This window comes from Macrobrachium nipponense, chromosome 4, assembly GCF_015104395.2.
Source record: "Macrobrachium nipponense isolate FS-2020 chromosome 4, ASM1510439v2, whole genome shotgun sequence".
Lineage (NCBI taxonomy): Eukaryota > Metazoa > Arthropoda > Malacostraca > Decapoda > Palaemonidae > Macrobrachium > Macrobrachium nipponense.
The window spans coordinates 140,925,465-140,952,737 of record NC_061100.1 but is presented as its reverse complement, the minus strand read 5'-3'; the positions used below and the strand labels follow the sequence as shown (position 1 = coordinate 140,952,737).

Genomic DNA, 27,273 nt, shown 5'->3' with positions numbered 1-27,273 from the left:
AACATGATCGGAATCCATTTGATTTATCAATCGATGAAAATATATTAACAGATGAAGCAAGCTAATTGTAACTAAATAAATTATGAAATCCCAACCTACGAGGTAGTATAAGCTATTGTTTGGAAACACGATAACTGTTTGCCAAAGAACGCTCGCGCGACATAATAAATATGTGACGAGTTTTGCAGAACTTTCCCGCTAAAAGAACGAAAGCTACAGCAACTGCAACCCGCATGGTTTGGGATTTTGACTAATTCGTGTTTACTGGAAAGAAAGAAAGAAAAAAAAAGCTTAAGAAGGTAGGTAGCTGAGCGACCGCCAGAGGTCCTGACAAAAACTATCCCAAAAAGGACTTGAAAGAATAAGCTTTCACCCTCGGGACAACAGCGAGTGGAGCGGAAATTTCATTTCCTATGACACAGTCGTGTATATATATCCTAAAAGACGGAAACCTAAGACAATGAAGCCTCGTGTAACATGCAACAGACATTTCAAAGGCGCTTGCAGGATTTCTCTAATGTTGAACCCTAAGGAGTATCTGCACAACTTAATCAAACATTCTTTCCAAAACAAGAATCGTCTCGTTTTAACACTAATAGCATACATTATCTTCGTTCGCGACAAGTTCTCTAATCTAAACATTATTTAAAAATCATCTGCGTTCGCGAACGGCATCGCGTACTACATTCTAAGATGAATCATACCATAACATTACAAAGGCTGGCCTTGAGTTTTGCATCCATACATACTTATTAATGTATCCCCAAACAACAGTCTCTCTCTCTCTCTCTCTCTCTCTCTCTCTCTCTCTCTCTCTCCTCTCTCATAATCCTAATCTACCGCGTATTTCCTTTTTGCGGTACTTCAAGAGCCCCATCCCAAGAAGAAACACAGCAAACGACTTTCCAACGACCGCGGAGATAACATCCAATACCAGCAGGTGATTAAAACGCCATAAAAGAGAAGGAAAGAACCGTCATGAGAATAAACCCTTTCGAAGGGTGAAAGAACCTCTCCTCGATAATAGCAAAAATGCTAAAATAAATGGCCCGGCCAAGAGGGACGCCGTCTATGAATGAGGTGCATGTATAGGGGATAAAGGGACCTCATTGAAAGCAACACAAAAGGAAACAACGGCTTGAAAGAATGCATGCACAGTTCATGCAACCAGGCAAAAATAGTTAAGCATGAGAGGTTTTAACTGTTTAAGTTCCAGGAACAATGGAAGCACGAAAAAAAGGAAACGGTGAATTACGTGCTTGTTGGAGGAAGAAAAGGGCAAGAGAAAGTACCGGTATCGAAATTGTAACTCTCTCTCTCTCTCTCTCTCTCTCTCTCTCTCTCTCTCTCTCTCTCTCGTCTCCATCAGGCCTGTGTTCACCTTCCCCTCCGATCCATCAACGCACAAAAACCAACACCTATGACAACCCACTGAATAAAGGATTCCACTACCGCACACAACTGTGATCAACAACAGAGGCAACAGCAGCTAAATCTAATATAATGAAATGGAGAGATGGGCGAATGTGTGAGCGCTTGTGTAAGTACAGTAAAACCGGTATATCCGTTGTAGAAGGGATTAATTATTCAAATGGCCGAACATTTCGCTACATACGCACCGAGTGACGCCACTTTAATAAGTAAAAAACTTGAATCACCAACATTGCATAAACGGAACTGGGTAACGCCAATACCAATAAAACAATTCATTCGAGATCGTTTGTATTAAACCTATTGTTTGTTTCTATGGTGTTTTCACGTTGCATGGAACCAGTGGTTATTCAGCAACGGGACCAACTGCTTTACGTGACTCCCGAACCACGTCGAGAGTGAATCTCTATCACCAGAAATACACATCTCTCACACCTCAATGGAATGCCCGAGAATCGAACTCGCGGCCACCGAGGTGGCAGGTCAAGACCATACCGATCACGCCACTGAGGCGTTGTATTAAATCGATTAAAACGATATTGTGAATGGTCACGAAACGCAAATAACACGAAATTATTTACTGAAAGATGTTTCACACTAAATCAGTAGAGTTGAGCAGGATGCAACACATTCCATTAACCCCTTGACCTGATTTGTAAATCTGAGCGAAACGTTGGGCATCGTTCGTATTTGGACAGGTTGCAGGACCATCCATGGGCAATGGCATACCACTGCCCATAAATGGAAACCTGCCATCCGATAAGGCACAACACACAATCTCATACGCATTAAAAGGCAGATCCGATATCACACTGAATTCAGCTACAACAAAGACTTTTATCTATGAAATGACTCTCATACAATTATATAGCTAGTATGGAAATTCACGTATAAAAAAAAACTTAAATGCTTAACGTGTTAACGCTACTTTAACAAATCATCCCTCACGTGTAATAAGAAAAAACACTATCACTCTCGTCGTCTTGGTATCATCCCTCACGTGTAATAAGAGAAAAACACTATCACTCTCGTCGTCTGTATCAAATCCTTCTCACCTCAACAAACTTCAACGCGGTTCATCAACCATGAGGAAGGCCTTTGAATACCATCTCATGAATGCATCTTCTAACTGCGCCGGCATAAATACGTATTTTACCTTCATTTGCTCGTGTCGAAGCGTCTTATAATCTTGGGCGAGATGTAGAACGCTGACGGTTGTTTTATAGAAATCAAGTACATAGACCCCAAGAGTCTTTTTAGGTAACTGACTGATCAAATGATAGAACACAAGCCTGAGCATCATTTACAAGTTCTCCCTCTTCTCTTGGCTGTTTTAGAGGACGCTTTTTGCAGTTTACCTTCCAATCTCTTCACTTAAGTTGCAAAATAGCTAATTTCCTCTCCTTAATTTCAAATTGATCACACTGTTTGCTATCAGTTAATCTTCTATCACTTCCCGTGCATGGTATTTACACAAGATATAAAAGGTATTGAGGCAATAACATTCATTTAGTGCTCTTAAGATGTAGCTTAATTTATTAGGTTGATTAAACAAACCTTCCACATATAGTTTGTGCGTAAAAAATTCCCCCCAAAAAATATATATATATATATATATATTCCTTCACTCATAGACCCACCCCAAAGGAATGAAGAAAATATGAAAGTAACAAAAAGACACCAACCAACCTATCAAGAAGAAAACGTGCACTTACTACGTAAGATTCGGTGTCAACTGCATAGTGCCAGTTCTCACAGGACGTCAGGAGAATCTCAAGAATTACTCTGTTGCACCACCTTTACGAGAAAGAGCTAGGACACAAAGGTATCAAATCGTTAATCTTCTCAAGCTTGGGGGAAATGAAGTCTTTTATTTACCTAGACTACTTCAAGACACATTTTGTGCAGTAAGAAAGAATTAAAGGGCAAGGAATAAAGATAGGATTCGGTCAAAAGGTTAACATGGTAGGCTGCCGTATGGATACATATATCCATATGTTCAACAGGGAGGCTTGGTCGTCTACTTTCATAGAACAATGATACGTTTATGAGGAAGGCACTGAAAATTAAAGCCCTCACATCGGGGAAATATGAGACTGCTGCATGAACAAGGTGAGTGGCGCAGTGGGTGTGGAGCGAGAATCGGCACGTAAATTATAAGTCTGCTGAATTGACAGCTATACGTAGACGCTCATATTTGTGTTGGGTTTCTGCACAGGAAATTCATAGTAGCTCTGCTGCCTATAACTGCCTCTTTTGCATAATTTTTGTATACGCAAGAATAAATAAACGTCTACCTATCTCTCTTGAGTCAAAAGATGAAAAGTGACTTGACTAAATATTCCTAAAAATTTACTCCTATTGGGTGAAAAACAAATAAAACCGTTATTATTGAAACAAGAGGTGATTCGACCTCCAGCTTACTAGGGACGCAAGCAAGATTTTCCCCTGATGCGTAAGATGCAAACATTATATTCCTAACTTAACGTGAAGCGATCTTCGTAATTAATGCTCATAATTATTACTAGTCGTTCTAACAAGGATCAAATAAAAAGGACACAAAATAAACACGTTCATATATTCTCAGTTAAAAGTGGAAACACGAAATAATTGAACAGAAATATAGCATAGCCTCTAAAATCTGTAAATAAAATAAATTAAAACGTGCTAAAATCTACTGCCAATTTTTGCCTGTTTTTTCACCAACGAAAATTTAAAAAATACGCTATATTTTTTTTAGAAATAATTTTTCTGTACTGTTTAGCATGCACATTATTTATTTTTTACATTTTCATTCTAATAAATAAATAATTAAATATACTATCCTAAAATGCCTGTATCTGTAACTCAACGCGAAAGACCCGTTTCAGATCTTTTTAGGCATTCCTACCCTTCCAACAAGAACAACAAGCAGCACATCAACAACAACAAATTAGTTTGTAGGCTTACTCCCCGAGTAAGCAAAAACAGTGAGGGGTTAGGATAGGGGATATAGTAAACCCTCAAACAGTACAAACATCAAACAACTCTTGAATATCAACCAAGAAATCTAGAAACCCGCGTGTCTACGTGAGCAAGCGAATCTAAGCTTTTACATTTCTTTCCAGAAGTTAGCACTGCTAAGAGAAACGGACACCAGCCTACATTCTGACACTCCATTTCTGAACAGAATAATCCCAACTAACGAATCACTTCCCTGAGATGGTTATCCAAATCACAAGCTCAAACCATAATACATTATCCCAGTCTCCCTTGTCGTCTACGGGGGTCGTAGAGGGTGGTCAGGATCCATACAGAGTATGGATCCTGAGGGTGGTATAGGAGAGTGGGGAAATGAGGAAAGGTGCTGTGATAGGAGGCGTCACACCAAGCACCCATATCCACATACAAACATTATCCTTTCCTACGGAACAATGTTCCAGTTTCTCAGGAGAGTGAGAATTCATTCTGAAATGAAGATGTTCTACATGCTCTCACCGAAATAAACCCCTCGCTGAAAGTGGGAACAGAAGAAAGATAATGGGAGAAATATTCATACGTAAATAATCCAAATCTTATGTAGGTTTTAGTCTTGGTTTATGTTCTAAAACCGTTAGCACGTATCTGGGACATGGCCGAGGGAACGTAAGATCTGATGGCTGATAATTTGTTTTGTGGAGGAATGTTACCTTTCCGCCTTATAGGCCTTATAGACTTCGTTTCAAGTAAAATAATTCTTTTCTTTCTGAAAGCAAATTCTTCTTGTCCGTGTCAGACAAGATGCAAAACCAAGTCTATGAAAGGCCGATTTTTTTTTTTTTCTTTCTTTTTTGACAAAAATCCAGTGCATAGGTTCATACTGAATTCAACGGGTGATGTTATCTGGGAAAGTACGCAACAAACTGGAAAAAAAGTAACATTTGTGAGAATTCTGGAGAAAATTATGACCTTCACATTTTGGGTTATTTGCTCTTCTGCCAGAAATGCCAAAGAGCAACAAAAGGTTTCAAACTCTGTGAAGTGTCTGGCAAATATCAGGGAGAACCCAACTTTTAGTTACCAACTACAACGGAAGGACTAAGAGGCCAGCGACACGATTTCACTTTCGCTCCGGAATGTTACTAGGATTCTGAGTTCTAGCATTTTGGTTTACCTTGAAAATTAACGTGTCAATTAGTTATAAGAACCTGTTATTATTTACAACGAAAAGGTTTTCATATTTATACACGGGCTGACATGTTCTTCATCTCTCCATAGATTTTGTATGACACGTGGATTTATCGTTTTATTCACGAGTAGATTACGAGACTAAAATAAGCTATGAGAGAACTGGAGTACATCAATTTCACAGACTCTCACATTCGTTTCTAGCATTCTGTGCGTGTAACTGATTGCATGAGAGAGAACTAACGAACCTCTCTCTCTCTCTCTCTCTCTCTCTCTGAGAATGTATTTTGTCCAGAAAATAGTGAGGACCAACCAAGCGCAAAGAGTAAAGGTGTCATTGCGCAAGAGATGGGGAAACACTTTGCTCCCCCACAAGATTGTATATAAGAAACAACCACTATGGTTCTTTTGTGCCATTCGAATTCCAGGGCGAGTTTAGTGTATGAGAGCTATCATTGCGGGCAAACAATGAACCCAGTATAGAAAACCCTTGTCTTTCCATAAGGCTAACCCTTGAATTAGTTCTTATTACAAATGTGAGACAATATCAGTGGTATCCGAACCCAACCTCCAAAAACATGTACATCGAAAAGAAAGAAACTGCCTTGGGAAAAGATTCGCCATTACAGCAAATAACAGCCATGGCTTCGAAATATCACTCATTATCACTTTCTTCTACTGTGTTTCCGGTGGTGCAGTAGGAGGAGGAGGATGAAAAAATCCGGAGCGAAGGGTTCCCTTCTAAATCCATCTCCAACTGAAACCACTCGAGCCATGTTTCCTAAGTGGAGCACTTGCAGAAACGTTATTAGAACGCCAATTTAATCATTACTTTAGCAATAATCGTTGTAGTGTTTGCGTGAGGTGATTGATTACCTTAAATAACTGGGACTAATTATAATAATTCCATGCCCATACATTATATTCAATTGTGAAAAGCTCAAAATAACAAAATCAAATAAGGGAAGGAGGTAATTAATTTGACGTATGATATAAAAACGAAGGGGGCATATTTTTGTATGAGAGAGAGAGAGAGAGAGAGAGAGAGAGAGAGAGAGAGAGAGAGAGAGAGAGAGAGAGAGAGAGAGAGAATCGTGTTCATTTCAAGTCTGGGAACCGTTAAGCCAATATGCCCAAGTGATAATTATGAATCAACGTTCTCACCATACTGATTAGTACATCCTGCTTTCTAATGAATTAAGAGATAATTCATAAAAATCATTTCTAGTAGTGAAATACCTGCAATAGTTACAAGATATACAAACATGTAATCAGTTATGCACTTACTCTGTACTTTGAAATAAACTTTATTTCTTATCAAATATCGTGATAGTTGTTATATCTGAAACTTGTAATGTAAGGTGCTTTGATCACAGTTACTTCTGATTGCATTTTCACCATGGGACTTCCACATTTGTACAAATAATACTGAAATCATTGACATGGTTTCAACACAATATCATTCGTTTGAGTCTCTGAGACTTTCCTTCATTTTGTCTGGAAGTAGACTATATCGCAACGTTATAAGTTGTTCTTTCCCAAACTGCCCAAACCTCTCTCCAGAGACTTTTCTCAAAAGGGGTTATGCTCTGTACTTATCTTTTGTTTGTGGTTTCAGCCTAAGAACTCGTGCAACTCAAGGACCAACTATTCAGGTGGAATTTTCTGAAACAAGCAGGATAAAGTCTGGCGCCCATTTTCTAAGATGTTACTTGAATTTACAAATAGCTACAGCGGCCAGTCAGTGAAAAGTCATCAAACAGAACCGCGCAAAAAATCCTACGCCACCACGTCTACATTTGCACGTATACACACACAAACACTTTCTCTTTTTTGCAATACAAGATATGAGTCTGCAAACACCATGGTCCCCACCGTTTGGTGACACACCACATTAAGAGCAGCACGGACACTATGTTCCTCACGAACACTATGCTCCTCCGGTATTCCTGAGAAAGAATAAGGTTTAACTGCTATTGGTCTCTACAGAAAAGGTCCATTCCGCTTTTAGGGGAACTTTCTACCACCAAAGGGTTCATAACCCTTTAATTCCTATAGCAGCGCTGTTCCAGGTTGTACCGTGATAACAGTTCGTAATAGACAGAATGAATTCAGGTAAGACATAGGTTTAGAAGCGAAGGGCTTAAACACACAGGAAGTATGAATGGGTTTGAGAGACAAGAGGTAGCTACGTAGTGCAGTATGTGTAAGAAGGTTAGATACACACTTGATGAGCCTTCAATATTGGTGTATTAAACTGCTAATGTTAAAAGTTTCCTCAAGAGAGAAGAAAGCCACGATTCAGCATCTAACATATGAACGTGGTGATAACTGTTTTTCGTTTTAAACTTTGAAGTTACCTATGTTAAGGAAATTGCTTATACTAATATATATATATATATATATATATATATATATATATATTATATATATATATGTGTGTGTGTGTGTGTGTGTGTGTGTGTGTGTGTGTGTGTGTGTGTGTGTAAGGTACAGTAGACAGCAAGCTTGGGAGGTCGAGTTGCCAAATGCATCGCGACGTATAAACTGGGTTGAAGGGATTTTTTTTTTTTCTCGTCTCCTAAGCACATGAGTCTGCAGAAGGCGGTACGTGGTGACTCCCTCCCGTCACTCCAAACGGTTTTTTGTTGCCTTTGTGATGGCTGTCCTCCGATGAGGTTCTCAAACGAGACGACGTTAAGCCAGGACTTCGCTAACCTTTTTTTTAAATAAAAGAAAAGCACGTGGTAGAGACGGATGTCTTCTAGAATGTGCAGTTAATAAAATAGTTCATTAAAACAATCCTACTATCGAATAAAACACCGAAACAGTTAATTATTTGAGACATGGCGGTAACAATGAAATAAATTAGAGAAAAAAAACGATTTCTGACAGTGAATATTCATAAATGCAAAAAACTAATCAACGTAAGCAACAGCAGTCTGTTGTTTCGTAACTTAAGACTCTGACTAGTATATCGTTACTACTTTGATAGTGTATTGTATTTAACTAACCTACTCACGGAATGAGTTGCTTGACGGAGTTGCCTGATAATAATCTTCCTATTTGATGCAGACACACAGGTGGCCTTTATCGGCTATCTTTACAGTCGGTTAGCCTGTGTGAGTGCGTGCACGTGTGTGTGTGTGTAGAGAGAGAGAGAGAGAGAGAGAGAGAGAGAGAGAGAGAGAGAGAGAGAGAGAGCTGTTCCTGGAATAGTTGTTTCCCGTGTGCTCATGTATGAAAGTGAAGACCTTAAACGATGACCAATTTCAGAGAAATTTAAAGAAACTCGCTCTCTCCCTCACGTAAACACAAGTATTGCATCCAAGGCTAACATCGCTGTTCAATGATGGAAGGTTTACTACAGAAGTTAACTATAAGAAGTCATTTCTTCAACAGACTCACATTACAATAAACAAAATCCCTCTGACACAAAAGTTGATACTTTCCATCAATCTCGATTTCAGAAAGGTAGGAGGGCGAGAGAGGAGAGGGAACGGATGAATAAGTGGGAGAACACAAGGAGGGGGAGAACACAAGGAGGGGGGGAACACAAGGTGGGGGGGGGGGGGGGAAGGAGGGGGGGGGGGAACTTAGTGGGTATCGAATGGAAGAGCTCGGTACAACAGGTGACTCGGGGGTCCAGCAATGTCCGGTGAACATACCCTAAGGGAGAATGAGTATTATCATGCCCAGACCTACTCCCGGCAAAGCCAACTAAAAATCCTCTCTCTCTCTCTCTCTCTGCCAAGGAACAGGATAACCCTCTGGGTATTTCGGCCATTCTTAAACTTCTAAAATAGACGACGCTACTAGTTACGGGCACAAGACACATATCTTTATATATTATTTTAGTAAATCATTAAGTTGCAAGTAGGAGACTTTCAAAGAAAGCCCTGAACAAGCAGACTATATTCCTTTCCCTGACAAACGACCAAAAAGGCTTAACACTACTCAAGTAGGTATTTCCTCTCTAGTAATTCATGTTTTCTTAAAACTCTTCTTTTCGTTTCACAGGAGAGAGAGAGAGAGAGAGAGAGAGAGAGAGAGAGAGAGAGAGAGAGAGAGAGAGAGAGAGAGAGAGAGAGAGAGAGAGAATAATATTTGTACACATCACTGGCGTTCAATTTTGTTTAAATATATATATTGCAGCAACAAAATCTGTCCCAAAGAAAACTAGGTATTCCTTTAAAAATGAATGTAACTGACACAACAGAAGCAAACATTTTCTATTAACAGTGAAGTAATACTGAACAGCTCGAAGTCAAACGACTTTCATTTTCATTGCCGTTAAATTTAAGCGGTCTTCGACGAAGGGGAACTTTCAAGAGAATAAATCCAAAGTTGTGAGCTGACTAATGAACAAAGTGACGCGTAAACGAAAAATAAGCCAGTCCAAAAGCATATTTGTATACCCACGGAATTCACGGCGACTAAACATTCTCTCTAGTCTTCAAACATTCCTGAAAACATTCAACGCAAACATGGAATGACTTCTGTGGAAACCTAACGTTCAGCAACGAATTCATTTAACGAATGGCCTCGCATCGACAATGGCAAAGTGACCTTTCAAATGCCCATCAGAAATAGAATTTAACAGTTTAAGTATCTGGAGGAAGCAACAAATATCTGGTCACATCCTCCGGCGTCTAATGACCGTCATGAAAAATATAACTAAACCCTCGACTTTCAAATGCACAACTTTTCTACTAAGAACTGAAAACCAAATGCAAAAATGGACAGAAATCCAACAGATATTAATTACGTAAAGAATAAACGACGGGACAAGCATAACATAATTCATATTCAATAACAATAAAAAAAATACATATAAATCTTCCACAGTCTCAATCACATTTTCTTATGAAAGAACCCAAACTAGCAGCCAAGAATGAGTAATGTCTCCCAACCCATAGCTTGTTATTGCACCCACGCGCTATCATACAGTCGTAAAACGGTGTCATTTACATTTATAATGGATGAAAGAAGCCTTCAGATTCCCCACATTGTTATAGTAGCATTAACAGGGACCGTAATAAAACGAAGATAAAAAGGATACGGCAGACTTGCATGAAATAAGGACGACGAAGCCGAGGTTTGGCCAATCCTTGTCGTCTGTCCCCAGCATCATTTTGACCTCGCTTTTCATAAGAGAGGAGATCTAATCTTGTCATAAAGCATCCACACTTCCATTCCGCTGTAAAATTAGCTTTATTAATGCATAACCATAGCACTTCAATGATCAGCCTAACTGTATGTTTGACCAAGAAGGAGCGAGTCTGAATAAAACTTTCTGCCAGTCTTTTCGCGGTGATGAGGTCCATCGTCCCTGGGAAGGTGAATATACCTGTTACTAACTAGAGAGACGCGCTGTCTGGGGAGCATCCCACGCGCTTCCAAAAACCGGTCTTACTACGCCCCCTCCCCCTCCGCACACACAAACATACGTATACACGCTGTATTCGAATTTCCCAGGAGGAGAAGCCCACGGGGGGGACTGGAAAAGGGTTGAGGGTGGGGCGGGGGGAGGGGGGGGGGATTATGAAGCCTCTTGAGGCTTCGTGGACCAGCGGTTGGGCCAAAATTACATTGCAGCAAGAAATATGTTCATCATCACACATATGTATGATCCTTCTCTCCAAGAAATGGTTTGTACTTGCACGACGCATTCATTTTCTTACCATTTCTATAAGCAGTACACAGCATCCCCATCTCCAATCATCCGTAAGCTCTCAAAAAGAGTAAATTTGATTCCTATTTCATCTTATGCTTTGAAACACTTGCCGAGGAGAATTGGGACCGACCTTCCTTTACCTTCGGGCAAATCCAGTTTTAATGAGTAAAACTTGTGAGTAATAATGCAAAACACACCACTGTATATAGCAATTACATCCTGTGCACCTCTGAAGAATTCACAATGCTTTACTAAGTAAGTCTTTAGCAAAGTAATACTTCGTGTTAAAAAATCAATATTGTACAAATACGGAAAAGATCACAGATCATAAATTCTTTTCTATACATGTTATACACATTACTTCCCAGTAAAGGCATATCATATATATATATATATATATAATATATATATATATATATATATATATATTACGTTCTCTAAAAGGAAAGGTAAATGTCAACATAATTAAACATTTGAATATATCGAAAAACAGTATCATTTCCAACACAAGTTTCAGTATGGAAGTGGCACAACCTTTTCCAAGCACACAACGGAAACAATTACTTCCAACGGAATTTGAACGAAATGGGAAATAAAATCTATTGTTTTCCATTAAAGAGATGAGACGACCAGTGTGTTTCCGGGCAGGTGACGTTATTGCCGCTAAGACAGACAGCTGTTGCTTCCTCGACACCGACTGAGTTCGTCTCTTCAATAAGACTTCAACCGCTAAAGTGGGTCACATTTGGCCAAAAATTTCTGTAATGAGGTATATATTTTTTTTCTCTGTCCGTTAATCGTGTATTCTGTTGCAGGCTTATTATATTCAATAAGTTTAGCAATTAAACTGACGTTTTTACTTTTAATTAAGAGTATCAAATAAGTGTATGACACTGCATCGAGCATTCAATACCCTTCTCGCTTGAGGGTTGTATATATGAATAAATAAAGTTCCATCTGAGCACAACGTTGAAATTTTACAAATCCATACAAGTGTATGTAAAATGTACGCGACTAAATAACACATCGGAAAAACATTGTCATGGACATAATGTATGTGTGTGTGTGTGTTTGAGAGAGAGAGAGAGAGAGAGAGAGAGAGAGAGAGAGAGAGAGAGAGAGAGAGAGTCATTACTCTCCTTTTCATTACTGTCAAGTTAGTAATCGTCCATCGTTTGTCGCATGAACCCAGAGGAATTTGTCAATGTCTCGCCAACAAACTCACTCACACACGCCTATACACCAACGATGTGGTCAAGTCTTGGTCATATCAAGGTCTAGAGACTCGTTCTGATTATGCTCCCTCTCATATTGGTTGGTTGAATCAAATGACACTGTTTGGCAAATGAAGAGTATTACTCTTTCTGAGTTCAAAAATACAGTCATCAAATGTTAAGATACCCTTATTTTTGCTGTTACTAATTATGAAAATTACCTAATCGAGACGTTGCGCCAATTCTGAAGTTTCTTTGTTTCATAATTTTAATATTTGTTTCTTAACAAATTTCAATTTTACTTTCGTACAACCGCATGGTATCGCATCAGTCTGTTAAAACTGTCAATCAATAACAGTGCCGTAACAAAGGGATGGACTCTGAGGTAGCATATATATACATATACATATACATACATATATATATAAACTAAATATGAATACTGTAGGCATTTCTCCGTGATGTGCTCTTACTCATATGGTGATAATCAGCATCACACTTGAATCTCCTCAGGAAGCTTTTTAAATTTATCCAGCTCTTAAATTTTTGAGAGAGGAGAGAGAGAGAGAGAGAGAGAGAGAGAGAGAGAGAGGTGAAGGGGAAATGGAAAGGCTATATTAGCTCCGCCGCCTTTACCATCCATCATGGAAATATTTCCCATTCAGAGGACACGTCTCCTGAAAGAGGCAAGAGGAAGGGAGAAAGGGAATGAACAAGGAATTCGAAGGAGGAAAACTCAAAGGAAAAAAAAAGGAAAAAAGAAAAACGGAGGGGTGGGGGGAAAGGAAATAGGGGGATAGGATACGAAGGAACACAAACAGCACAGACAGACATCTCTTCGGGAAAGGGGGAGGTGGTGAGGAGGAGGAGGAGGGGTCTTACGACCTTTGCCTTTCGTGAGAGAAAGAAAAAGTTAAATGTAAAAGGAATAAAAAAAGAGGCTCGAGGGGTTTCATAACGAGGTGTGATTTATCACCAATTGAGTCAGAATGAATGAATGAAGAATGGTATTTCCAGGCCGACTCTTTCTCCCAGCTGGGGGAAGATTTTTTAATGGTTCTTATTTACGTCAGACTTGAGCGATGATGAGGAAATTCTGCGGGCAATTATTTTGATAATTTCATTTCAACCTTTCCATTCCTTTTATGCCAACACGACTGTCCATTTAACATTACTTAGGGCTGTTTCCAGCGTTGGCCATTTCAACCGTAATACCGTCTATGCTGAAAACTTAATATGACTCAAAACATCAATATGAGCTCTAACCTGGAAAAGGTTACGGAGCCTGCTTTTGATTAAGAGATCCGAATACACAATGATTCGACTTACTGTACCTTTATATACGCTTGCATAACAAGTCCGAATAAAAAAGAAAAAATATCCATAGACTGAAAGCAGAAAACCTGTTTTCCTTTACAGAATGAAAATAAATATTAATTTGCGCTCCATCCTAAGCCTCTATTTTTTCTTTCGTTATGACAAAGGGGTTAGAAGCTGAAGGCAGGTTGGTCATTTTCTAATCTTTATCGCCGGCAATAATCACTTCTCGACGTCATTTGCATATGAAATAAAATGTTAATTCCATCCAGAGGGTGAAGAAGTAGACCTATCAAAATATGTTAGGCCTAAATTACAATTCATATAATAAGACCCTCCCTCATAAACCTGTCACGCACTACATAATCAACCCCATAAAGATGTCCTTTGCATAATGAGGATTCTGGAATCCCTATATTTAATGAAGGCTGAATTCCACTAACAAATTTGCTTATAAATAATGAAAGCTGAATTCCACTTTTAAACAAATTTGTCTTAAAGAAATATCAAAAAAACAATCTTAAATAAGAAAGGTAAAAAAAAAAAAAGCGAAAAAAAAACGGTAGAAATAAAGAAACTGAATTTGGCATGGAGATCATGAAGGTGATGTGTTATAACCGTCCGACCCGCCACCTGACAGAAGTACAATAATGAGGGCCCCGCTTAGATACCCATATAGGCCTGCTATTTCCCGCGTGGGCAACAGGCAACCTCCCAAAACTTAAAGGACCGGTTTTCCATTAATCTAGTGTACGGACACTATTACTATCCCGTTAACCAGTTAAACCTACTTCCAACATCTTCATCCTTCGTCCAACCGCATTTAATTCCGATATAACGGAATTCCTATTTCTTTTTGTAAAAGAGGAACCACATTTTAAAGTCAATACTTTCTTTGATGGTCACTACACTGACGTTTCTTAAGCATACTTATCTGCAATATATAGTTTCCATCGCCTTCTAAGTTGTACAGACTTCAATTAGGAGCTTCCCCATATCTCACCAGTGGTCACAAGGGAGGCCGTGGCTGTGGCTAATTCTTTAATGGTTCTTAATTGCTAATTCTTTAATGGTTCTTAATTAAGATAAAGGTTGAAGCGAATGCCTCGACACGTGCTGTAATTATCTTCATCTTTTGGGTCGTTACAAAACACTTATTGGTTCGCTGTCTGATCGAAACGAGGAATTTCTTTAGACTGCCCTCTATTTTGACACAGAAGACATAGAGAGCTGTAAATATGAATATAAGATAACGAACTCACCAGAAACACAATTACTATGCAGACGGAACTATATGAATATTAATAAATTTACGAGCACATCCTTGCAGCGTTTACAAGCATAGCCACCTAGATTTTAAAATGAATTAAAACTCATTCAGTTAAATTTCCACGTAATACCACACCACGAATTTTTACCCTCTCTCTCTCTCTCTCTCTCACTCTCTCTATCTCTCTCCCTCTCTCTCTCTCTCTCTCAGCAGATGTGAATTGGTCCTTGATATTTTTAAAGCCAATATGTAGGGTTAAAAGGCGGGAACGTACAAACATGGCTCCAATGGTGTTCCGCCAACCCCCAACAACAGTACACTTCATTAGGCGCAATATCTCCTTATATGCAAATCCAGGGGCTTAAAGGATCTCTGTGCAAAGCTGCTGTCGTCCCTTAGAGCCAAAAGCCCAAAGGGATGCCGAGGCGTTGGAAGTGTACTGGCTTTCCAGCACAAAAACCAACATGCAAATCAGATCGGTCTATCACAAAAATGATGCTGGAAATAATTACAACTAACTCACAATGATTCGATATCCACCAGACCCAGTGGAAATAATTTATGAAACAAATAATTACAAACTACTACACAAGAGACAAGTTGAACCATTGAGAGAGAGAGAGAGAGAGAGAGAGAGAGAGAGAGAGAGAGAGAGAGAGAGTTCTATTGCTGTCTCTGTACAATAATGTTCATCAGAATAACGAGGGCCGCCTCGTATGTTACTTCTGCTTCAACTACCCTGAAACCCCTTAGCCCTTCAAAACCCCCAACTGAGGTTGATAGGTCAGAGGACCTTCGACCTTAATCCAACCTAAATCAAGAGTGAAGACACCGATAACGCCGCTGCGACTGCGCGACATCGCCAATGAACACCGCAAGCCGACGGGGTTAACGTCAAAAAGTGGAATGAATAGCGTAGATGTGTCTAGGTATGAAGTTCTCTCTCTTTTTTTTATTTCCATTACTTGTGTGTGTGTGTGTGTGTGTGTGGTTAAACATCTGGCGTTACGAGCGGGCTGGACTTTGTCCTTCAAAGGGGACATCACGTCAGATATTTGCTCTTGTTACCAGTGACGTTTCAACTGCGGTCGAGTACTTTTCTGAAAAGGAAAAATTGGATACAAGAAACGTCACTTGACAAGGTACATGATACACATAGTGATGTGGTGATGTCGGGCGTGGCAACATAGGTTAACCGAAAGCATGAAAAAAGTTTACTTACAATTCTAAAAGGGAGTTAGGAATGCCTGAATCCTTGAAGCAATCCTGGCTTGAATGTCAAAGCTACTGCATTATTTTCAAAGTATCCTAAATGACTGATTTTGTCCCCGGTCAGAACTCTCAAATGAAATTAATCAGAATAATAATACAATGTAATATAAGTAAAAGACTGTTCAGAAAACTCGTAAAACCACGAAATTGCTTCCAAGAAAAACTGAACGCGTAGGTGGCTGCCTAAACAACTTGTCTATTCAAAAGGCCATTTTCATTACCCAAGGGAGTAACAATAAAAATAAGTCAAAATAAAATGCAGCCGTCCATTGACCGCATAACTCGCAGTTTCTGTGTTTAAAGCATGAACTTTCTTAGATGGTAGTCACATTATCAGTAAAGCGAATAAGATTACCTGTATCTCCATCATTCGAAAGCCCCTCCCCCCACGTTATTCATAGACATGCAGGTCACGAAAACCCTGGTCATTACAGGTCAACAAGAACTGGCTCCACAAACAATAAGCCATCAACAAAGTTAGTGGCAAAGGGTGCGGTAGGCCTATGACGAACGTTTGGGCCTAAAGGAATATAACCAACAGGGCCAATGAAGACACTAAAAACAAGACTACAATAAACTCTACAATAAAAGTACCCTGTTTACGATTCTCTCTTAATGACGCAGCTGGCTACAACACTACACATTTCACACAATGTATTTGGGACATGAAATGCTCCCTGAACCGAAAATGAGGTTTGCTTCGAACGGGACCGTAGAAGCGTTGTCATTACCAAGAACCCAGCAACATTTCCAGAATACTTCCCTTATAAACTTGTCCAAACATACTAGAGGCATGACGGCGATCTCCTCCACCTCTTCCCTTCCGTGTCTAATAAATACTGCAATGACAACGTTACTCGGCCATGACGGTTCGACCGGATGTGTTTCTGCCCCAGTAACAGCCTCTTGTTCAGTATTTCCACCACGAACACCACCCCCCCCCCCCCCGCCCCCCCTCCGCCCCACCCCCACCCCATAACCCAACTCCGTAATACCGCGCAGGTATCTTTACGATTCTTATTTCGATTCACTGAATCTAGTTCAATGTAATGACCTATGGTCATACATTGATAACTGAGTTCAAGTCAGTTGTGGATGAAAAACTGCGTGCGAGTGCGTTTCTTAACTACCTACGATGCTTATAGAATATATTTGCTACTGTTTTCTCATCAGCCACATTTCATACTATTGGCACGTTCTCATACCAAAGGACCTTTTTGGGGGAAAGCCCACGTTGGTATAAGGCAGGTTAATCTACGACTATAACTTCACCTAACCCCCGCTACCAAGTATAAGTGGAATATTTCTAAGAATTTCGTAACTCGTGACGAATGACATTACATGAGAGAGAGAGAGAGAGAGAGAGAGAGAGAGAGAAGAGAGAGAGAGAGAGAGAGTTTTCACTAAATAGTTGTAGAAGCAAATGTCAAAAATGTCAAGCGCGAAACGTTTCGACTCCTACAAATGCACTCCACCGAATTCAAAGTTAACAGGTTTGAACAACGTCTGCTACAACGAATGGACTCATTCATTACCAAAACCGAATTAATTTCCATGTACAGCTGGGTTTCATGGTCATCCTATCCGCTGGGATAAGGCTACAAGGTCTATATAGTCACGATTCCCTAACCTCTCTCTGTCTCTGTCTGTCTTTCTCTCTCTCTCTCTCTGTAGATGTTGATTCTCTTTTCAAGCCCTTAAAAGCCCAGCAGTTACGGCTATATCACACTTTTATAACAATATTTGTCCTTTACTACTATTCTAAGAATGAATACGTTAGCTGAAAGTTCGTCCCATACATTTTCCTATTTTTTTAAGTAAGAATGGTTAAATTCCCCTATAAAATTCAATTATTCAATTATACACATATATATACAGAGAGAGAGAGAGAGAGAGAGAGAGAGAGAGAGAGAGAGAGAGAGAGAGAGAGAGAGAGAGAGGCTTTCTTCGGAGCACGAATCGAAGTTGGTAAGTGATTTCGTTTAACGTGACCTATTTCACCTGGAAAAGTATGTCAGGTACGTAACAGGCTGAGTTTCCATTGTGACTTGACGCTAGCTCGCCTAGTTAATCTTTCACCTTAGAGAGAGAGAGAGAGAGAGAGAGAGAGAGAGAGAGAGAGAGAGAGAGAGAGAGAGAGAGAGAGTTGACTCCAAGCTATGCCTGAAGAGAAAGGAATGCAGCAAGATTTCCTTCCGTCATATGGAATTTACCAGCAATGATTTTTCTGGATCTCAGTCACCATTTCTGTCGTAAAATAGTAAAAAACACAACGAAACTTCAATCTCTCTTGGATATAAAAGTAAGCTATAAAAAAGTAAACACCTGTCTGCAAAGTTTCATGACATAGTATATTGTGTAAGAGGTTAATTATCATCAATGCATTATATTTTAATGTAATCCTTTTTCTATGTTATCTAGATAGACACCTTTATTTATCTGGTCAAGAAGTATTAAATAAGAGAAATTTTCTTTGAGGGTGCACAAAAATATCCAACGATCATGTACCTGGAATGAAAAAAAAACTCTTATTGATACTTTATAAACAGATTAATACAGGTGTTGACTACTACATAATGATGTAGATGAAAAAAATTAAAATAAATGGCAGTAACTGAAGTCTGATTTCGCCGTTATAACAGACTACCTTTACATTTCACTCGCTCCCAACGAAACGCTAAATTACTTCTACTCAGTCCGCTTCCAAACATAAAGAAACGGAAATCCTCTCATTTATCGAAGAGAACCATAACACCAAGTTGGTACGAAATTTCCGAAGGAGGATAGGTAAATAATAACACCTCACCCTCGGCTATCTACAAAGCAGAGAATCGGAAAGAACGTACAGTTCATTATTTAGGAAAGAAAGCGAGATATTGGTGACCGAGTACCTTCGACAGCACTGGTACTCAGGACCTACTTCTCAGACATGACTCAACCCATGGTTCAAGCATGCGTGTGGTCCCCATGAAGTCCTGGGGTGAGCAAAGCAGCCTAAAGAGTTTGTCTTTCAACTTTTACATATACTCATGCTTCACCTTCATTTGAACGTGACAGGGCGCAGATAACGACTTTGAAAATAATTGTATGCGTCAGTTTCTACGTATAAAAAAGTCATAATTACAGATACCATTGCAAAGAATGAGATCAGTTTCACGTTATAAGCTTGAGAGAGAGAGAGAGAGAGAGAGAGAGAGAGAGAAGCACGCTTTCATTCACACCAAACTCTCCTACGGTTCCTGCCTAAAGCATACTGTACAATACCTTTTCTTGGAAGCTCACAAAAAAAATCCAACAATCGTGTACCTGGAAAGAAAAGAAACTATTATTAATAATGTATAACCATATTAATAAAAAGTGCCTGTTACTATAAGATTATATAGAGCAAGGAGTAAATTACAACATATATAGCATTCATGACAGTTAACATCCTCGCACAGTCATATCACGAAACTCTTGAAGGAAGTATAAGTTTACCTTTTACATATCTTCTATTTCACGCAAGAAAATTCGTATTCAAAAGTAAATTTCAATAGTGCTTCAATAAACAGTGTGCGTAATTAGAAGGCACAAAGATGGCTGATTCAAACAATTTACATATCAATAACCTACACAAGAAGACACGTAGTATACATGCAAACACACACACACGCACACACATTGTGTGTATGAAGTTCAAAGATCCATAAAAAGACCATTTACACGACGAATACACCACTGCCGTTAGAGTTTAGCAAATGGCAAAGCCTATTCCAGAAGCTGGTCCACATTCCAAGTGATGTGAGCAAAAACTCGCTTTCTTTTCTATTAGCGTGCGCTCAACTCCGTTTTTCACTACCTACTGGATAACCAAGCCACTCTTACCTATTTCCGCTTTGATAAAATATAATGGGATGGGATGAAAAACCTTAAAAATTATAAAGACAACTACGAATTATTCGGAGAGAGAGAGAGAAAGGGGGAAGGGATGACTTATTTCAATAACATCGGCAATAGGCGTGCAAGGAGCGGCTACAAATTTCACATACGTGTTTCGTGTCATGGTTTTTGTTGACATGGTATAATGAAGCCATACAATGTTACTGTAGGTTACTAATGTTTCATTTATGTGGTATTCGGTCCCCGATGTCACTTACAACAATATTAAGAGAATTACAATGCGAGATCATAAAAGTGGGTCAAATGAGTTAACAAAGCAAAATTGAAAGAAGAAACCTATGAAACGGGAATCATTCGGTTTAACGAGATCAAGTCATGTGAATGTAGGCCGCGTGCGCAGTTATCATTTACTTTATAACGTCGCGGCAAAAATATCTAAAAGGCGTTATTAAAATAATGCGCATTAAAGGCCAAGGCGTTACAACGACGACACGAAACGCTAGAACAAATTGTGCCTGCCAAAACACAATTTTGTTCACACCCATTTAATGGAGAGTAAGCACCCGTTTCAAAATTTAAGCCAACGCCCCATAACTGCACGGAGAAAAATTATGAGTAAAATTAAGAATAGAATCCGTCTCGGAGCGAAAATATTACCTCTCGAATGAGGTCAGATTGTTTACAGCGGTCTGGGCTCTTGGATAGTGGAGGGAGGTGTTATATGTCTATCACAATCGACTACGGATCAAAACCAGTCTATGGGAAACATCACAACTACACAGCAGCTTTTGTGCCGTTTGACAGCTCGCAACAACATTCCCACTTCCCTTACAAAACCAGGGTCTCTCTCTCTCTCTCTCTCTCTCTCTCTCTCTCTCTCTCTCTCTCTCTCTCTCCCAAGTGTGACGTTCTACACTCTCCGCCAGCGAGAAGAACTGGGTTCAATTCAAGAGCAAGAATGACTGAAACTGGGCGCAATCCCTTAAAATCCAAAGAGCCTCTGTTGATCTAAGCAAGTCAAGTATGTACCTGGTAATTAGACGATTTTGGAGGTCGTCACAATGATCAAATAAGGGCATAAGGTTAGCAACCTCATCCCGAAAAACATTCTCACGACTGTGCCGTCTTTTCCTTCAGGCCTGTTGTCATCATGACTTCGTGCGCTCCAGTGAGTTGTCGTTTCATATACGTGTCTGATGGAGTGTCAAATGAAGTTTGAAAGTTGCATGTTTCTATATGAAGTATCTTAGCGTTGGTCATGATCAAGTTGGTCTATACTATTTTATTCTAATCTTAGGTGCCTGGAACGATCGCAGAAGAGAGTTAGTTAGTAACGAAGGCCATAAAAACAGAATCCCTGCCTTGAACATACTCAGTGATACCACAAAATCGTGAACATAACTGTACGGTGAACACATGCACGTGATCTTATTATCAAAACTATTTTTTTTAAACTAATAATACTGCGTGAATTCATTCAAAGTTCAAGTACATGAAACCATAATATCAAAAGACGACAAATATGAGACAAACACATTTGATGGACTAGAAAATGTGGGAGGAGCCGGTCATCAAGTAACGGAAACCTCGGCGAGGACAAATAATGTGCATCCCATCTAACGACACGCCCGCAATCCTTCCTCCCAGTTCCCTCCCAGTTTTACAGATGAGACAGCCTTTTCTGAACAAGGCAGCCTTGATAAAAGAATGACCAAGTCATCAAAGCTAAACTCAAATTTTCAAGAATATTGTATTCACAAGTCTTCCACATTTTCGGAGTATAAACCTCCGAGGAAAATCTGCTTCTCTAATATAAGTGCACTTTACGATAGTTACTAAAGGATCGTCAAATTTTCGCTGTGGTAACGATCTCTCACGAGCAAAGAATGCCGGAAAGGTATCAATTCATGCAAGAATATGGAAGGTTTGTTTTTGTATGAACGCACATGCAGCCACACAGTGAGGACGAAACACTTTTCCCAACAATAACCTTATACCCCGTTATAAGCGCTCGTGGAAAGCTTTCTAGGTGTCATAAGACCTGTCAATTTTTAACTGACAGTTCACCCAACTATTGCATCGAGAAAATAACGGACTAGGCAGCAGACGACAGTTGGCCATAACGCTCTTGTCAGTCAGACTTTCCTTTATACCCACCCGAACTTTCATTTACTCTCCACCAACAAATGGACATCTTAGTATAGACTATTTTTATTCATTTGCTTTTTTTCGCAAGACAGAACACCACATTTAGGTTCTTTCCTTTCTTCACAAGATCTCCAATGGATTGAAGTACTGTCAGTCTTTGGATGACTATTAACATTAAGAAGAATTATTTCTCAGTTTCAGTTTTCTCCAACGGCACATTGACAGTGTTCGTGGTAAGACAATATCATACACAAAGACCGTGAACAGTTTCATTTTATACACCAAGGATGAGTTCTTGAATGTTCTGAAGGAGAGCACCCCCTTCTGGGAGCAGGGGCAAATCTTGCCAACGATTAGGAGGCCAAACTGAGCATTTGAACTGTGCTTAATATACAAATATATAGTGCGTCGCCTTGACGGTTTACAAAGTTACCTTACCACCCTTCAACTGACACCCCCCCCCCCCACAACACAGACAAAATCCAGAAGAAAAATAAAAACTCTGGTTTATATTCTCTTGGTGACCCCGTAAGTATAAGTGAATTTTTGGCCAGCAGCTCTGAGCTCTCTCTCTCTGAAGGCGGTGTTATTTCTTTATTTCTCACGAGAGCAAACACGTCTGACGAAGGGAAAGCAAGAATGCGAGAACAATGACAAAGTTCAAAAAAGCTGAAAAACCGTTGCACTCGATGATCACATGACAGGGCCAAATCTTGATCATTCTGATCTTTATTTATAATTCATCAAGAAATTACGATTCGGTTTTCATACCGTTCTGCGGTAACTCAAGTTATGTGGATTTTTTAACATAAGTGCATTATTTCTATAATAATGCAAAAAGCTTACTGCGGTTCCTTATAATATATATATATATATACATCCATCATACATACATACATACATCAAACTTAGTTTAAACAACCTAGTAGCGAGAACAAGACATCTGAGGAGCCAGCCAGAGTGTTATAAGGTGATGGCCTAGTATACTTATCTACGTCCCATCACCTCCATGTGCCATCTTGGGGCCAAATTCGTGCCCAGCTGAAACGGACCGCGATGCGACAATATCACACCGCTCTGAACGGTCTAACCAGCTCTTCTCCTTTTTGAAGCGTACTAAACTGAGGAGTTACGAGAGAGCATAAAAGTTTCTAGAGAATTTACGAGGTTCATCCAATGCCCAAGGCTTAGTTTAATGTCTGACTTAGAGATCAAGAAAAGGTGACACCTCACGATACAATTACGGCGCACTTTACAAAGGATTTACTCAAAATCAACATCGTCCACAGTGTAAGTCAGTAACGCGCCAAGAATCCTCCCCCCCCCCCCTCCCCGAATTATGTAGGCTTAAAGGAAAGCATGTACACGTACAGTAATCTATGGGCGATATATGCCCATAAAAAAAATATATTAAATACACCTAGTACGTGCCAGTTGCCATTCCACTCATTTCTCCAACGAAAAGAAGTAAAATAAACAATGTTAACTTTTCCAACGATGCAAAACAAAAACGTAACAAACATTTGAATGTTTGGCCCGATTTATCGCTCTAGCTGTTGCGGAAGCAGTAGTGGGTAGTGTGGATGAGAGAGAGAGAGAGAGAGAGAGAGAGAGAGAGAGAGAGAGAGAGAGAGAGAGAGAGAGAGAAGAAATGTAGACAGGTATCAGCTCTCCGAGTACTCTTAAGTTATTAAAAGTAATGATGTCAGATTTGAATATGGGACTGATTAATATATATATATATATATATATATATATATATATATATATATATATATATATATATATTATATATATATATATATATAATATATAGATTTATATATATATATATATATATATATATATATATATATATATATATAACACTGCTGACAAGTAAGCCTCGGCCTTTGAGAAATGTGCGTCTTTTGAAGTTCTGATACAAAAGAAAGGCATAAGATAGCTTTCAGATATTATAAAGAATAATTCCTGTTACGGAGAGAGATGAATGTCAAATTTTCAACATTCGCTACGATATCTAGACAAGTACCGCTGCAACGCCTACATATTTATACTTCCTCTTCAGTTGGGAAAATGAGTACATCAAATTATGCTTGTACCTATTAAATTGGAATAATCGTGCTAAATAGGAAAGTTGACAACTCCTCAAAGCTTTAGTGGCCCTATTTATGAGATACGTATTCAACCAATGTTTCTCGAAACTTTATTGTCATGAACAGTTACTCATCCACAAGTGACAAATTCGGTCCCTCCCGGATCAAGGCTGGGTCACCTGCTCACTCACCACAAACTGATACATGAACCTTGGGGAACATTCTCTATTTTCTCTCCTTTACAATACAATAGAAGCAAAGTCAACCGCCCAGAGAATTGTTATCCCATCCTTAAAAACTGAACAAAGTAAAAACTGGTAAAGATAGCAATAAAATGAAGTTTCTCACGATCTCACTGAAAATCACGCTAATTACCTAAAGAGAATGTATTCAGTTCCCGTTATACAGCAACTGTATGTTCGAGAATCTTCCCACTTCTGGATTCAAGAGAACTTCTCACACTATAAACACCATAGCTTGACTTAAAATACCATATCAATCCCTTATGATGAACGAGAAATAAAGCTTTTAAATGTAGCTAGGTTACTATTTGAAGCAGTTCCGTGTAGAGAGGGAAGAAGTATAGTATTTCCTCAGAAAATACTTATGTATGTATGATCGTCTAGGTCTCTAGGACACGTCAATGCAAGAACAAAGACCAATACAGGCCCTTACCATAAAAACGCAAAAGACTAGTGCCAGCATACGCAACTGCTGTTTCAAGCATATCATTCTAACATACATCGACCTATCACTTATATTAAGCAGGATACTAGCACACAAGTGCAAACCGAACATCTGCTGCTGTTCTGCAAGGAAAACATGACCACAGGTGTGGGGAGAGTGTACGTGTGTGTGTGTGTTTCTCTCCATATTGTTGCTGCGATTCCCACATAGGTACAACATCAAGGAATTGATCAACTTCACACACAGAGAGAAGGATCGTTAAAGTAAGCATGGAATCAAAGACAAAAATGCCACGATAAAGTAACGTCGCATAGCATACGGCTCATCATTTGCATGCAGCGCTGCCCGTGCGATAAAGGTAATGCAAGATCATCCTTAATCACAGGTTGCGTAAGGGCGTCTAAAGAGACGGCACCAAAGAGCGTGTCGAGGTGCACGCTGGGTGTGTCCTTTAACCACTGACGCCGATTCCAACCTTCTTTATTCATACAAGGAGATGGAAATACGAATTATGATCAATGGCATGACTTTGCAGCTGTCTACTTCGACTTACTTTTTCATTCCATCTCTCCACAAAAGGCTTCTTTTTTATCCTTTTGATTCCCAGAGCGTGCATGACTGAGCTTCAAGTAAGAAACGATGACGTTAACTTCCAACTATGGTCGACAGGGCAATGTACGTGGAGATCAAATGTGGCTGTGAAGATTGAAAGCACACATACATACACTCACTCTCTCTCTCTCTCACACACACACACACACACACACACACACACACACACATATATATATATATATATATATATTATATATATATAGATATATATATAATATAATATATATTATAATATATATAACTTCCTTGAATAATAAAGCTCCATTACCAACCTTCCAGTGAATTTTCAACCAAATGGAACACCTGGAAAGACTTGGCAAGGACTTACTTTCCATGAAAACTGATTGGAAAACCCACTGACTTCACATACCTGAAAAGCATCTAATTACGTTATAAAAAATATTTATGTATGCGCCGAATGTCAAATTGATCTCTAACAGGTATGGAAGAAAGTCAAAGGAAGAGTGCATTCACTCCCTCCAAGTCTAAGGCTGTATTTATAAAAATCTACATTTCTTCCCACGAAGGGCAAAGGGGTGGGGTGGTGGATAAAAATGAGCGAAGAAGAAATGTGCAGGTTGCAACACGGATGATCAATATTAACATGACAGTGACAAGATTTAATGACAATGCATGGGACATGGGATGTCTCAGACAACAAAGAGACAAGGGAAGCATCATCTGGCAGCAGCAGAAGAAGGGAACGGGAGTCTGTCTATACCGGTTGTGCCGAGAGAGAGAGAGGATCCAGCAGCGCCCTCACGGCAGCAGCTGTTCAAGTGTCGCCCTGCTGCATGAACCTCAAAATCACGATTCAAAGTGAAGTCATAACCACCCCACATCTTTTAAGTGTACTCTTGTATCTACTTATGTATTTTTACAGACTCGACTCTCTCTCTCTCTCTCTCTCTCTCTCTCTCTCTCTCTCTCTCTCTCTCTCTCTCTCTGTGGATTCAGGAAAAAAAAACAAGGAGTCAATACATGGATAATCTGCAGGTAAGACTATTTGCAACATAACCTGGCCATCGTTGTCCCTTATAAAAATTGAATAAATAATCAATGGGGTTAAGCCAGGCAACAAATTAGGGTGTGGGAAACAGTCAACCATCTCTCTATGTACGGTAACTCTTCTCTGGTATAAACAAACATACACAGCGTTATTCTTTATATCTTTACAATGCTAACAAAAATACAGTTTAGCTGTTTTTTTATTTTTCGTGCACTTATACTTTCCGTTTTGCAATTTTCATCTAGAATTTGAAAAGCTGTATGGCATTTTTCCTGTTAAATGGTAATGCATTGAGAGAATGACATCCCCATACAATAACTCTGGAGCAAAAGGCGCAACTTAACTTAAATCTGTGAATTAGAAACTTGTGCTCAAAATCTCATAACTGTACGCCTGAACTGTACCTGGGCTACAGCGCACCATGCGTATCAATTTCGTGTTTATTCGTTTAATACCAAGATCAAGAATCCCTGCCATGTCGATTCTGACTGAGTACTTGAGGGGTTTGGAAG

At 39.4% G+C, this 27,273-nt stretch overlaps 1 protein-coding gene across 11 annotated transcripts in view; it reads right to left on the bottom strand.

The window, feature by feature from the left end:
* Positions 1 to 27,273, bottom strand: part of LOC135211236 (FERM domain-containing protein 4A-like) — a 770,148-nt gene that overhangs the window by 34,838 nt on the left and 708,037 nt on the right. For 2 of the 11 annotated variants that reach the window (XM_064244505.1, XM_064244507.1), the window contains exon 2: positions 19,592 to 19,633. The exons of the other annotated variants lie outside the window; for them this stretch is intronic. In XM_064244505.1, coding sequence (XP_064100575.1) covers positions 19,592 to 19,633 — 42 coding nt within the window. The remainder of the gene's footprint in view (positions 1 to 19,591; positions 19,634 to 27,273) is intronic. 11 annotated transcript variants of the gene reach the window in all.